The sequence below is a fragment of the Charadrius vociferus genome, unplaced genomic scaffold, assembly GCF_000708025.1.
Source record: "Charadrius vociferus isolate BGI_N301 unplaced genomic scaffold, ASM70802v2 scaffold14, whole genome shotgun sequence".
NCBI classification, from domain to species: domain Eukaryota; kingdom Metazoa; phylum Chordata; class Aves; order Charadriiformes; family Charadriidae; genus Charadrius; species Charadrius vociferus.
In genome coordinates, this window is record NW_009648876.1 from 10,029,205 (window position 1) to 10,042,255 (window position 13,051).

Genomic DNA, 13,051 nt, shown 5'->3' on the forward strand with positions numbered 1-13,051 from the left:
AGCAGGATTCGGTGCTGTGTATTGTGGCAGTGGGGCTGCAAGCTGAACAGTGCAAACGTCTTGTTTCCTGTTACACAGAGAAAGCAGTTACTGCATATTCTCTCTCTATATACAAAAACTACATTAGAGTAGCATGTTTGAAGTTGCAAAAATCAAACTCTCAAAAGTTAGGAATTGCTTGATTTAAGGTTGCCTGTATAACCTCAGATGCCTTCAGTGCACATGTATTATCACATACACTTTGATTATGCGTAGTCGTAGGCTACTTTGCCCTCCACAGGATATCCTTCTTACGCAAGTGCCTAGTTAATTTGCAGAATACAATCCTGTTTGAAGGTGTTATCGGAATAGTCTTGGGGTTAGCTCAAGGGAGGCCAGCTAGTTTTAAAATATGGAAGGTTTGGGGGGTTTATCTTCAATGTATCATTAGAGTCTTCTCTCCTCTGTTAGGCCTATTGCCAAGATCCCAGACTGGGATTTCTATTGACCCTTATTTGGAGGGGTGGGGTATCTTACTTCTGACCACAGATGCCTCTCACAAGTATGGAGTAGGTATTGTAATTAAATAGCTGTTAACAAAAACAAATTACATTTTATAGTAGAAAATTTAAAATTACTTTGTCTCTCACCAGAGCTGATGGGTTTATTTTCTTTCTTTTTTTATAATCCCATCTGTTCCTCCTGTATCCACAGTTTCTCTGCAATAGAAAAGACAAGTAACTTTCATGGATAAACACAAAGAGAAATTAAATTAATATAGGTCTTTTTTATAGTATTGCGTCACCTGCGAAGGGAAGCATGGCACAACAGTGTATTATGTCTCTACCCTGTGGTTTCTCTCTGGAGGCCACATTTTAAGAAATTGCGTCTGATAGCTGTGACTAAACTCAGGCATGGCAATCACAAGGTCCCTACTGTTCTGTAGCTCGTGTGGTGGGGCTCTCAGAGCCTGCTGGGGCTGTTCCAATGTTCACTATCTTCCTTTGTGGGCCTTGCAGCTAGTCTGTGGATCTTCTCTCTGGTGTCCTGGCTTCTTTGACAGAGCCTGTGGTCATTCCACATCCTATTTTTATGCATGTGCACAACCTGGCATGCAGATTTGTCAATGACTGTTCATTTACTGAAGGAGATTTGCTTCTCTCTGGGAATACCCATCTCCAGAGTCCACATGGGTCATGTGGACACTTGAGATGGGTGTCACCAGATTCCTGTTCATGCCACCCTTCTCCTCAGATATGCTTCCACATTTACTCAGGCTTGTTCTTTGACCCTTTCTGGTTGCAGTGTGCAGGTGAACCGAGTGCTGACCTACCATGACCTGGACAAAGATCTTATGAAGTATGCTGCCTTTCAAACTCTGGTAAGTGAATGTTGCTATGGGGTGACTGATGTGACTCCCTGTCCTTCGAGGCTCCCATCATCCTCCACAGTGATACTCAGCTGGGTAGACTACACAGCCCTATCATCCAAACAACTTCCAGTCTGCTTTCTAGTCTGTTCCTCTCTGCAGTGTGGCTTTCAGGCTTGTTTGTGTCTGTAAGTAGTGTGGGTATGGTATCTGCTGCTCAGATGAGGCTCCTGCTGTTGTGCTGGACAAAGTACATGTCCCTTGTGAGGCAAATGTTGTGCCTATCTCTAGCAAGACCTACCTGGTGAAATGATGATGTCCACTTTCTCACCATCTGTAAGACTGTGATTATGTGTGTTCATAGGATGGAGAGGTTGACCTGAAGCTTCTCACCAAAGTTTTGGCTCCAGAGCATGAACTACGAGAGGTGAGTCTGTCTTTTATGTGAACACCAACAAGGCAAAAGCTTCTTATGTGTCTCAGACTGTACTTGGAAAGTAAGCTTTTGTCAGTGGGGTGGAGGAGAGAGATGAGGAGGAGCCTGTGAAGAGGAGCATGTCCAAGAGGATGGAGGTCTGACTTCCCCAACAGATTATTTTAAAGATATATAGGGCTTTCTCAATCCCTGTGGTTGGCTCCTTCAGTATGAAAGAGCTAGTAAGGAAAGTGTGAAGGACCTGGCGCTGTCACAGATCCCTGCAGAAACAGTGCTCTGTGTATTGTCTTTTGGTAGCCACCATGAGCTCCAGGTAGTTCTGCAGGGCGGTACAGAGGGACAAAGGCAGAAACATTTGGGGTTTGGACAGAGGGATGTGTTAGAGCAGGACAGAACAACCTCAATACAACTAGGGGGGCAGGAGCTCAGGACTTGCAACAAAGGATTTCTGCAGCTCAGAGTTGCAGATGCACAGCAGAAATGCAGAAGGGTTGAAGATTTTTATGGCTCCTCTTTACGCCCTGGTGGGGGGTATCTAAGATGAACAAGTATTAAAAAAATCTGTCCTTTACATAATTTTGGAACATGAATAATTCTGTCAAATTCTCCAAATTGTAGCAGGGATTCACATTTCATTCTTAGGATTCCTGTTCTAGCCAACTGGGACTTCCCTGGCAGGGGCAGTTGCCATTTAGTTTCTCTCTTTGCTGTTTATCTTGAATTTTAGCATTGTTCAGAGAACTTCGGGTGTCACCAGTAACATTTCAGCATGTTTGTCTTTTTCCTCTTGGTAGGATGATGTCAGCTGGGATTGGGACCATCTCTTCACAGAGGTGTCCTCAGAACTAGTGACTGAGTGGGACCTGGGACAGTCTGAGAGAGAGGAGCACCTCAGTGTGCCCTAGAGCACTGGCACACCAGACATCTTGTACATGCATCCCTTGTAAATAGTTTAGCACTTTAATTTTCTATTCACTTGTTTGTATTTGAGAATTTATTTCAGACATGAAAATAAATAGGACCTTGCTTCATAGGAAAACTGGCTTGGGCAAAGTTTTAAGTACTTTGTAATAAAAATCTTTGTTCTCAAAAGAGATATAGAATTCTCAACACAATAAAATATTTACTTATGAACAGTCACTTCCACCTCACTAGCACCTTTACAGATAACTGCAGCAGTCGGTCTTTCCTCTAGGAAATGCAGCCTCTCTGGGGTGGACCATCTTACAATGGGGTGTGGTTTTCACTGATGGCTATCAGAGAAGCTTAGGCCAATAAGATTTGTTTGCTTAGGACATCAAGATTACCATCTTCCTCACAACAGATGTCACAAGTTTTCAGGATACCTCTTTTACATTTCATCCAGCAGCCTCCAGCCATCCCCTGCTACTTTAATCTCTCTTCTGGAATATTACCTCTGTAGTGACTCGGAGGAAGCAGCCTCACCTATTAAACTGCCAACACCACTTCTTACAGCACCTCTGTTTTCCCTTGAGGTGTCCTAGCTAAGTTCTGACCAGGCCTAACCCTGCTTAGCTTTTGCAGTCAGATGCGATCACAGCCTCGACAGAGCTAGCTTCAGGCAATAGGTAGTTTGCAAAGAAAATACTGTTTATTCCATGCATGTGAAAGAATGGAGCCTGCTGCCCTGAAACAAGGTAACTCCCTGGTGAGCGTCTCCTTGGAACCAAGTAACCCATTCCTATTGTCATCTAAAGAAAAATCCATTTAGCTGTTAATGCCCTGTCCCCATAGAACCGTGGTCATTATTTGCAGGAAACAGTAACATTACTTCTAAGCCAACGTCCTTCAAAGCCTTGTCCCACTGGACAATCTTGCTATGTACTTCTGGGGGGCAGTGCAGGTGCTGAGATGCTTTTTGTAGCTTGTTTGGTCAGTCTGACAGAGGACTGCATCCCCACTCTTGTACTGACAGTAGGACAGGTCGAATAACTCACTGTGAATTCAGTACTCTGCAGAATTTCAGATCGGAGGTGACAGGCCAAACAATTCTACCAGCAGGAGAGAAGCAATCAGGTTCCCGTCTGAGACCACCAAAATTAGGGGAGGTTCACCTGTCTCAAGGAGACACTAAGCTTTTTACAACCGAGACATCTCCCCTATAACTAGAAAATGAGGTGACAGAAGCTTGGGAGGCCAGTGTATGGGGGATAATCCCAAAGTCTTTCTCTGGGCAGAGAAACCTGTTTTGGTATGAATAGAAACTTCCCAGCTGAGCTGGTGTCTCTTTTTCTGTGACACCTATTGTTATTGGCCAAAGAAAATTTAGAATGCTTCCTCCATTCCAGGCAAAAATAAAATTAAATTCAGCAAACTAAAGTAGTTTAGTAAACCAGATAAACCCAACAAGCCAATCTGAGAGGAGGAGAATGGTAAAGGGAAGAGGGGACGGGATGTGGATTTGCTCAGTTCATCCCTCAAAAACCACACAGAAAGCAGAGGCAGTCTCCTCTCAATTGCAAACTGCAGGACCATCTAGTGTGGGTTCTCTCCCTTCTGCTGGATCGGAGGTTCTAATCCACACGGCTTCCATAAGCTGCTTGCCTAGTATCACCAGTGATATCTGCTTCCAGGGAGACTCTAGCCTCTTTGAACTGTCCTCCTACTACGATGCTGCGCTTGCCTGCGGTTTGTTGAGGAGGAGGGAAGGAAAACAACATGAACAGAGAGAGAAAGGAAGGCTGAGAGGTGAGTCCACCTTCCTCCCTCCAGTCAGCGTCCCAAAGCATAGGAGGCCTCATGCTTTTGGGTCATCTCATAAAACCACGCAGTCACCCATTGCAAATCAACCAGTTTTCAATGATTGCAAAAGCTGATGATACCCAGGCCTGAGGCACAAGAGTGGGTGAACTATGAATCCAGCATCTCTGGCTACCCAGCCTGAGCTATGGTGTGTGATATGTGGCATATTATGTGTTGCGTTTTCTTTAGGGGATCGGGGAGGCGACATTGCTGGTCACATGGAGCGTTAAGAGTGGATAACTAAGCAGTAGTTAGGACTGTAGCTACCGAGTCCTCCATGCAGGAGTCATGCCAAGCGTACTGCTCCTCTAGCAGCTGTGTGCTGCACCAACAACCCTGAGCTGCCTCTAAGAGGGCTTGCAGAGCCATCTTCTGCCTCCAAGAGCTCCTCTGATCATCCTGGGTGGGCAGAGCACTCCCGTCTATCTGCTGTCCCAGCAGGGAGGAAGGAGAAGAGGAGCTGGGCTATGTGGTGGTGCTCAGCCCCTCAGAGGCCACAGGATCCCTTCAGGAGTCAAGAGGAAAAGGAAAGCTTCCCATGAAACAAAAGCAGGAGGGACATTGGACCCTCGAGATCCTCCGGAGATGGTGAGAGGTAGGAATGGAGGAGGGCGTGGTGTGGGCCATTTGAGGTAGGGTGTGGAGAGAAGGGGGCCAGAAGCAAGAGCGGGGTTTGTGGGAGAGGCGGGGAAGGGCAGGAGGAGCAAGGAGGTTGAATGATTTGGAAACAGAGCATGCACAAAATTTGGAGGGGATTGAGGCCAGAGCAGGTGCTGGTGGAGAGCCAGGAGAAAACAGAGCACAAGAAGAGCATAGTGGGAGTTGAATAAGGCCTTTGCTGATGAGCTGTGGTCATGTTATGCTGGAGGAGCTGCTCTAAAGCTGCATAAAATCTCCCAGAGTGTGCTTGGGCCTGTTGGCCACCCCGCTCTGGCTTGTGGCCCTGGGCAGGGATGCTCTGGGGTGGGAGGCTCTGTGTGTGGGCCAGGCTGGTGCCTGCTCTGGGACCTTGGGAGCCCAGCAAATACCCAGGCAGAGTTTGAGAGCAGAGCTTGAAAAAAATGACATCCTCATCTATTTTAAGGCGGGAAGAGGTGGCTTTGATCATTGAGTCTGACCTGCTATAATACAGGCCATGGCAGAGTCCATTGAGATGTGGCAGAGCTTTGCCTGTGTTTTAGGAAGTCAGACAGTATATATGAAAGTCTTCCCTTGTTAGTTTTTCTAATAGATAATTGCCCTTATGGTTCAGAATCTGTTTTATTTCTAGGCTCAGTTTTTGAGTTTTATCTTCTGTTTCCTGAGCCTGCTTATGCTTTCACCTTCCCAGTTAAGCCATGCTGACAGGTATTTTCTCCTTACTTCAGTATTTACATGCATTGTGACCAAGTTGTCTCTTTAATTTCCTTCAATAAGCTTAATAGACTGAGACTTGTTTCCATGTCTTTTCAATTCCGTCCTCAGCTGGAGGAGGGGAGGTGAGTGTCTGGCTCCTGGCCTTCCTCCAGCAAGCTGTTCCCACCCACCTTCCTTCCTCTGTCATGTTTCGGTTGCAGTGCTGGGAAGGGGACTGAGACCTGTGCTTCTCCTCTCTCAGGTTCTGGTGCTGTCAGAGGAGAACCTGCTCCTGTTACTCTCCTTGCTAAAAAGAAACAATGAGGTGCTTTAGCATGCCCAGGCCAGCTCTCGGCTCGTGGTGCCACACCAGTGTGTATTGGCTGTGACAAAGCTGCCTGAGGAACCTGCATGTCCGAAAAGTCCCGTGGAAAGAGCGTGCAAAGCAAGAAATAGCAGGTGCAAATTTTTTCTTGTAGCCTGCAAAGGTGTAGCTCTGGGTGATCCTGAGGTGAGGTGAGAAGTGAGAGCAGTTCTCAGAACGCGGCACCCGGCTCCTGGGTACTCAGATCAGCCCTCTGGGCTGTGCCTAGCGGAGGAATAGAGCAATAATCCCTTGTTGATCTCCACAGACTTGTGTCACAGAGGGGTAAAGCAAGGTGCAGGGCTGTGCCCGGGGCCACACAGCAAATCTGTGGCAGAATCAGGTTTAGAAACAAGGAACCTCAGGTGCCTGATTGAAACATGCTGAGTGTTTCCCATCTTCAATTTGAAGATGGCAATTCAGCATAGACAGTCTTGTGTCCTGCTTGTTCTTTGTTCAGCTCTTTTCAAACATTGCTGAGGGAGAGCTGCAAACCTGCTGAAGTATGTGTCGTCAGTGAGCTAATTTGGGGGGTCTATCCAGGGAATTCCTGAAATTCTGGATGAGTATATTGACCCACAGATAGCCTCTTGCAGGCTCCGGGCTCAATAGGCTACTCCAGGCAAATGGTGACCCTCATCACAGACAAAGTAAAAGAAGTGCACAAAGGAAAAATGAATTCTACATCCTATCAGTTCCAGGAATCTCTGGTTTTGCTTATAACAGATACAATATTTATAGGCTTTCTTGGTGGAGATGTTTTACTAGCTGTTGGTGGGGGGATATTGGAGCAGAGACAGCATACACAGTGCTGGAAAAAAATGTAGAAAATAAAAGCTGAAAAAAAAAGCCAGGCCCAGCAACTTTCCAATAAAGAGCCTGCCTGCCAGCCAGGAGCCTCTTAAAGGGACTGTGGCTGGCTGTTTTATTAAGTGTGACAAAGTGATGGGAGGTGGGGGGGAGCTCCTATGTTAATAAGTTGGAAAGGCACCGCTGTTCCTTTTGCCGGAGCATCTCAGGGAAAGTGGAATTAATTCATGGCATATGCTCCCAGCATCTGCCGCGGTGACCCGGAGTGGCGGGAGCGCAGTGCCAGGCAGCGTGAGCCAGAGCCCGTATTCTCACTCCTCTCCAGGGCCTTGCTCGCCCCCTCCCCGTGGCTGAGTGTGGGGGCTGTGTGGCCACTCCGGCTGAGCACCCACCCAGCCGCCCACTTGCCTGCCTGCAGGCCTGGGTGGGATGTCACAGCCCGCGGCCGGAGTCTTTCCCTCTAAAGGAGACACGCTTTAGACTTGGGAGGGAGAAGGGGACGTTTGGATAGAAAAGAGACCAATTTGAAACTGATACAGTTTGTCCCAAGCAGCCTTGATTCCTCCCACAACATCCCTGACCAAGTCCTCCCTTCAGCTGACTTGTTCTGTGGCTTGCTGTGAGGCTCTGACTCCTCAGTCTCCCTCTGCCTTCTTTCCCACTGCATCTCTACAGATGATTTGATCCTCTCTTCTACAGAGATGACACAGGTTATATTTGCTGATAGGTGGGATTTCATTCTCTCTTTAATGGCTCCTGGGAAATAACTTTCCACACCTTACTTCCCCTCGACCGACCCACACCACAGCCAGGAGCTGTAGCAGCTCATACAGGTGGGTGCACTGTGTTGTCTCCAGGCTGCAGTGATCTTTGCCTGTGTTTCATGCTCTGCACGTGAGCTTTCCCTTGGGAAAGGGCACCCAGAGCCAACCCTCTGCTGGCTGCTCCTTCATCAGCCACAGCCTTCTACATTTTTGGACAACTGCCTGGGATACAGGACACTTTCCTGGCCTGGAGAGGTGACAGAGCCAGGAGAGACCAGAGCAGCGTGTGATCCCCAGACAGGGCAGAGATGTCCCATGCTGCTTCTGTGCTCTCCCAGCAACTGTCCCCACACCTCAGCAGCTTCTCCCACTTGTGCTCCCTTTCAAAATGTACCATCCCAGTCCCGGGCTGTGCTGGGACTGTGTAGCACTGAGTGAAGGCCGAGACGGGATCCTAGCTGTGGGGCACCATGAGGGATCACGATTGGCTGCCCTGGTGAGACCAGTCCTCCCAGAGCCATGCTTTATCTGGGGGAATGACCCACACTCCTTGCGGCCACAGCTGGGAAGCATCCTGGTTGATTCAGTCATGAACGCTGCATGACATGGACATCCAGAGCTCCTGAAGCCGTTAATCTCTCTGCCGCAGTCCCTGGAGAGATGAAACCTTTCCTCCTTGTGCCCCGCTACCCGAGTCTGCCCCTGCAGGCTGCTCTGCACAGACCTCGATGAGGCCAGAGCAGCTCTGGGCCACGGGCCTTCTTATCGGGCTCCATCTCCTGTCACTTTCAGGACCACTTCATTATCCTTTTATTAGCCCTCTTCTCCTGCTTATCGTTATTAATAATCACGCTGGATAGGCTGGAGTGCTGACAGCTGCCCCTTGTCTATTCTTTCTGTCTATTTTAATCCTTCCTGCTTATCTGGAATAAACCTGATCCTTTTTCTTTTAATTAAAGAAATTTGGTCAGCCAGCCCCTCCTCCATGCAGAGATAGGACTGATCACACGAGTGATATGCAGAGAGCAGGAAAAGGGGCAGATTACTGGGTGACAGTGTTTTCCACAGCCCAAAGATATGAGATGTCGGAGTAGAGGCTGGAAGAGATTAGGGCGCGTGTGTGTGGAGAAGACAGGCTGTGCAGCACTATGGGGGTGCTCGTCTCAGCATCTCTGTGTCTGACCCAGTGCACTGGTGCAGGGCTGTGCGACTCTGTGCTGCGGGCGAGAGGCACCGCTGCACCAGTGCGACACAGGCAGGGGACCTCTGCTCGCCCCTCTTTGCTTAGCACGGGTGGCAACAGCGATGGCAGGCTCAGAGCCTGTTCAGGTGGCACTGCCAGCACTGCTGGGATCGCTGCGGTTCCTCCAGGGGCTAAAGGGCTTTGCTTCTCAGCGCTTTCTAATGCTGCCAAGAGAAGCAAGTGCTGGGCTTCACAGTGGTGCTCCTGCTTTGTGCTCCCACAGGCGTTGCTTCCTGGGACCACAGATCTCGTTCTAGTCTCTTAAAAAATGCCTCGCTGGGCAGTTCGCTTTAGCTGAAATATTTGTGTTGTCTGAAGGGACAGGTCACTCGAGGAAGGGCTGTGCAAATAGGCTGGGGGAAAATTGTTGTGCTAATTCATACTTTTATGAACCCATAAACTCAAATCTGCATTCATTGCAATCTGTAAAGTGACTGGAGTGTGGGCTGAAATGCTTAGAAAGTGTTAATCAGGGGTCCGTAACAAAGCAAAGCGCTCTGAAGTGCAGCAGCAGGAGCCTGGCTGTAAGCAGCAGGAGTATTCAACCTTAGCGCTAAAAATGCATATTCTTTGGTTCCCAAACGGTTCATTTCAGATGCACAAGTTGCAGCGTTGACTGAATGCGTATGTACCCTCTGCTACAGAATATGGCAACTGGCTCAGATTTGTAGGGCTGTTTCACCCCTGAGAGGCTGCGGGCCCAGGAAGGGTATAGGGCAGAACTTCCTGATGCTCCAGCGAGAGTGTAGCTCTGAAATCCTGTCAAGCAGAGCCACGCTGGCTTCTGTCCCTGTGCTTCTGTTGCTTTTGAGCATTTCAGCTGACTGGGATGAACGTTAACCTGCCGTTCAGGTGTTGGTGAGGGAGCTGCCACAATACAAACCCATGTGCGTGGCTTAGCAGATCCTTTAAAAACAGGTGATTCTGTAACAATCACAGGCAAGAACTGTGCATGGTGACATTCAGGCTGTTGCTTCCATGTGAAATGTCCTGCTGCTCACAGAAAATCTTTTCATCATTACTTAATGTTGAACAAAATGTTCGAAAGATGAGAAAACGCAGGGTTCATTTCCCTAAACTGACGCACTAATAACTGGTCAGAGCTTTTATTATCTGACCCTGCTCCTTCAGCAAAACCCATCTCCCCTTCAGATCCAAGTAAGGAAAATTCTCGGGATGGTTTTTGGCCCTGAAATGATGAGGGACACCGTTTTTGGTGTTGTGGGACATTTTGAATCAGCCAAAAAAGATGGACTTGTGGTCTATGCGATAGGCTGAAGTCTTGCTTTGATCATTACCCTGATCGGCAGAACTACCCACAAAGCCAGAGAAGAGCCTTGGGAAATTGCCAAAGAATTTGGTCCAAGTCAAGCAACCTTCTCAGCCCTTCGAGGTCCAAAGCCAAACTGGAGTTAAGCTTGTGGCTCCCTGTGGGGTTATGTGTACAGATGGCTGTATGGCTTCGTGAACCAACCTGCTAAATAAATGGGCGATAACAATTCTGGCTATTGTAGTTATACCTGAGCTCACTCAAAGGTAGTCCACATAGCACACTCCCTCTAACCCAGAGGGTTGAGAAGCAGCCTGGATTTACCCAGTTGAGTGCTGTGGCTCCTCTTCTTTAGGGGTCTGAGCTAGCTCTTTTAAAGCCATCTCTGGTATTGCCCCTCTGTATTGCTCTATGCCCCATAGACATACTCTTACCCACTTCCATGGCTTTCAAATCCATGGTGCCCATCTTAAGATCGTGTCTGTCCCTGTGTGAAGGGGTTTGGATGCCCTTCATATCATACACAGGTACCAGAGTCATGGGCTGATAATGCAAGTTCTCCAGGGTCCCATGGTGAGACAGTGACACAGCTAGGAACCGAATCCAGCCCCTCCAAGCATCCATCCACTGCTGCAGCCACAGTACGTTGCTAACTAACTGAAATGATGCACAAGGCCAGTGTATTTGTTTATTTTGATTTTCAACCAAAAGCTGGTTCCAGGCTATAGAGCTCCTTCCAGATTTTCAAAAACACAACACAAAACTTAGTCTCTGTACAAAATGCCTTCCCCAGGAACAGCACAGCACACTGCCCACCTGGTAGGACCCCTGCTGAGGTAGAAAACTGTAGTCATCTCCTGCAAAAATGGCTTCCTACCATAAGCCTGCTCCCCTCGGCCCAGAAATACCCAGGGGAAAGGGGTGAGTTGTGAATGTGCCAAACTACTTTCCAGTGCAAACTCTGGAAGTCTAAAGCTGATAGAGCTCCTCAGCCTGCTGATATCTCACTCTACAGAGTCCCCAAAATCAAGGTCTTCTGCTCAGCTCAGCAGAAGAGGACCACAAATTAGGGATGGGAAATCTTTTCCATGCTGAGAGATGCACAGGCCATTCAGAAAGGTTTTGGTAGGTCACACGGTAACATGTTGACTTAAGATTAAGGAAGCAAACGGGGGGGGGCAGGTTGTTGTTGTTGTTTCATTGGTTTTGTTTTCTTTTTTCTTTTTTCTTTTTTCTTTTTTCTTTTTTCTTTTTTCTTTTTTCTTTTTTCTTTTTTCTTTTTTCTTTTTTCTTTTTTCTTTTTTCTTTTTTCTTTTTTCTTTTTTCTTTTTTTTTCTTTTTTTAAATCATATGATGGTCAAGAGCATTTAATGAAATTGTGGGCCCTGTCTGTCCCAGGGGCTGTAGGCTCTTGTCACAGGGTACCCCAGCCCCAACACACTTAGTTCTTAATCGAGTGAGGCTGGTTGCAGCGCAAAGTCTGTGAGGGCTTCTTATGACATAAGACAGGCACAGAGAGAGCTTTGTAAGATGCCTATGACTTGCATGAGGTGCAATTGAGTATGACCAGTTTGAAGAACAGTATTCAGTATAGGCAACGTCACATTAGGCAAACAGACCTGGAATGGTCTGGGATGTTGTGGGTCTAAAACATTCATCCTTAACTTCTGAGATAAATGGTTTTTTGCTTACATAAAGTGGACATGTATGTGGGTCATACTTGATACATGCCTTTCCTTGGCTGGAGGTGTCTCTGTGCCGTATAGAGCATACTTATATCTCACCAGCTGAGTGGGTTCCGTCCTGTTGGGCCCAGGGATCTGTTTGTCTATCTGTACAACGTGCACACGCACCAGTGATGGCTGAGGTTGGAAGTATTTATGGCAATTAAAATGTTTTGCCTGGAAGCTGTTTTGGGGCTTTTTTGAAGTGAGGATTTTCAGACTTCAAGGTGTTAACAGCCCCTCTAAACGGTTTTGTTTTTTAATTGCAGCAAATGACTGCGGAGCCATTAAACATTCGCCTCTCTGCAGTTGTTTCTAAGCCCTTTCAGTCCTCCTTCTATTTATTCTGTTTAATTCAGTCAGGTAGCTTCGGGGCAGTGAAGATCAATACTTTACTTTGATAGAAAAGAGTCAGGTTTGAAACATAGAGATAAAACTGACACATTTTGTATAAATTTAATTAAAAATGCACCTTTAGTGGCTTGTTGCAAGCACAAAGCCAGCCCTCCATCTAGCTATCTTTCTGTCTCACTCTCTGTCTCTCTCTTCCCTTTCTTGTTCCTAACAGGAAGATCTCTGAATCTGCCTCACCAACAAAGCACCTCGTTTTATGATTTTTTGTCTTGAAAGTTTAGCACTGAGGGAGCAGGATGGAAGGGATGTGAAATTCTAAACAGACCTTCTGCTCTCTCCCTGGTCCCGCTGCTTTTGGTGGCGGTGGCTGGGGGGACGGGGAAGGAGCTGTCTCCCTGGTGGGGGGAAGAGGGGGAGGAGGCAAAATGATTTTTTTTTTTTTTTTTTTTTTAAACCCAGCAGATTGGACACCCTGGGGCACTTTCCATTTGGATCTGTATCTTTCCTCCACTCCCGGCCCCCTCTTCTTGCTTTGTTAAACTGAGAATTATTTCTCTGACTACATGTGCATCTCCGATCCCACTAGGATAGCGCTGGCCACAAGGCAGTGTCTTTATTCTCTCTTTCTTCCCCCCCCCCC

General features: G+C 47.5%; 1 protein-coding gene across 1 annotated transcript in view; it reads left to right on the forward strand.

Annotated features, from left to right (window-relative positions):
- Positions 1–2,817, forward strand: part of IFT43 (intraflagellar transport 43) — a 45,174-nt gene extending 42,357 nt beyond the window's left edge. Inside the window, exons 6-8 of the mRNA XM_009886977.1 lie at positions 1,285–1,360; positions 1,713–1,775; positions 2,579–2,817. Coding sequence (XP_009885279.1) covers positions 1,285–1,360; positions 1,713–1,775; positions 2,579–2,689 — 250 coding nt within the window. The 3' untranslated portion in view covers positions 2,690–2,817. The remainder of the gene's footprint in view (positions 1–1,284; positions 1,361–1,712; positions 1,776–2,578) is intronic.
- The last annotated feature ends 10,234 nt before the right edge of the window (positions 2,818–13,051 follow it).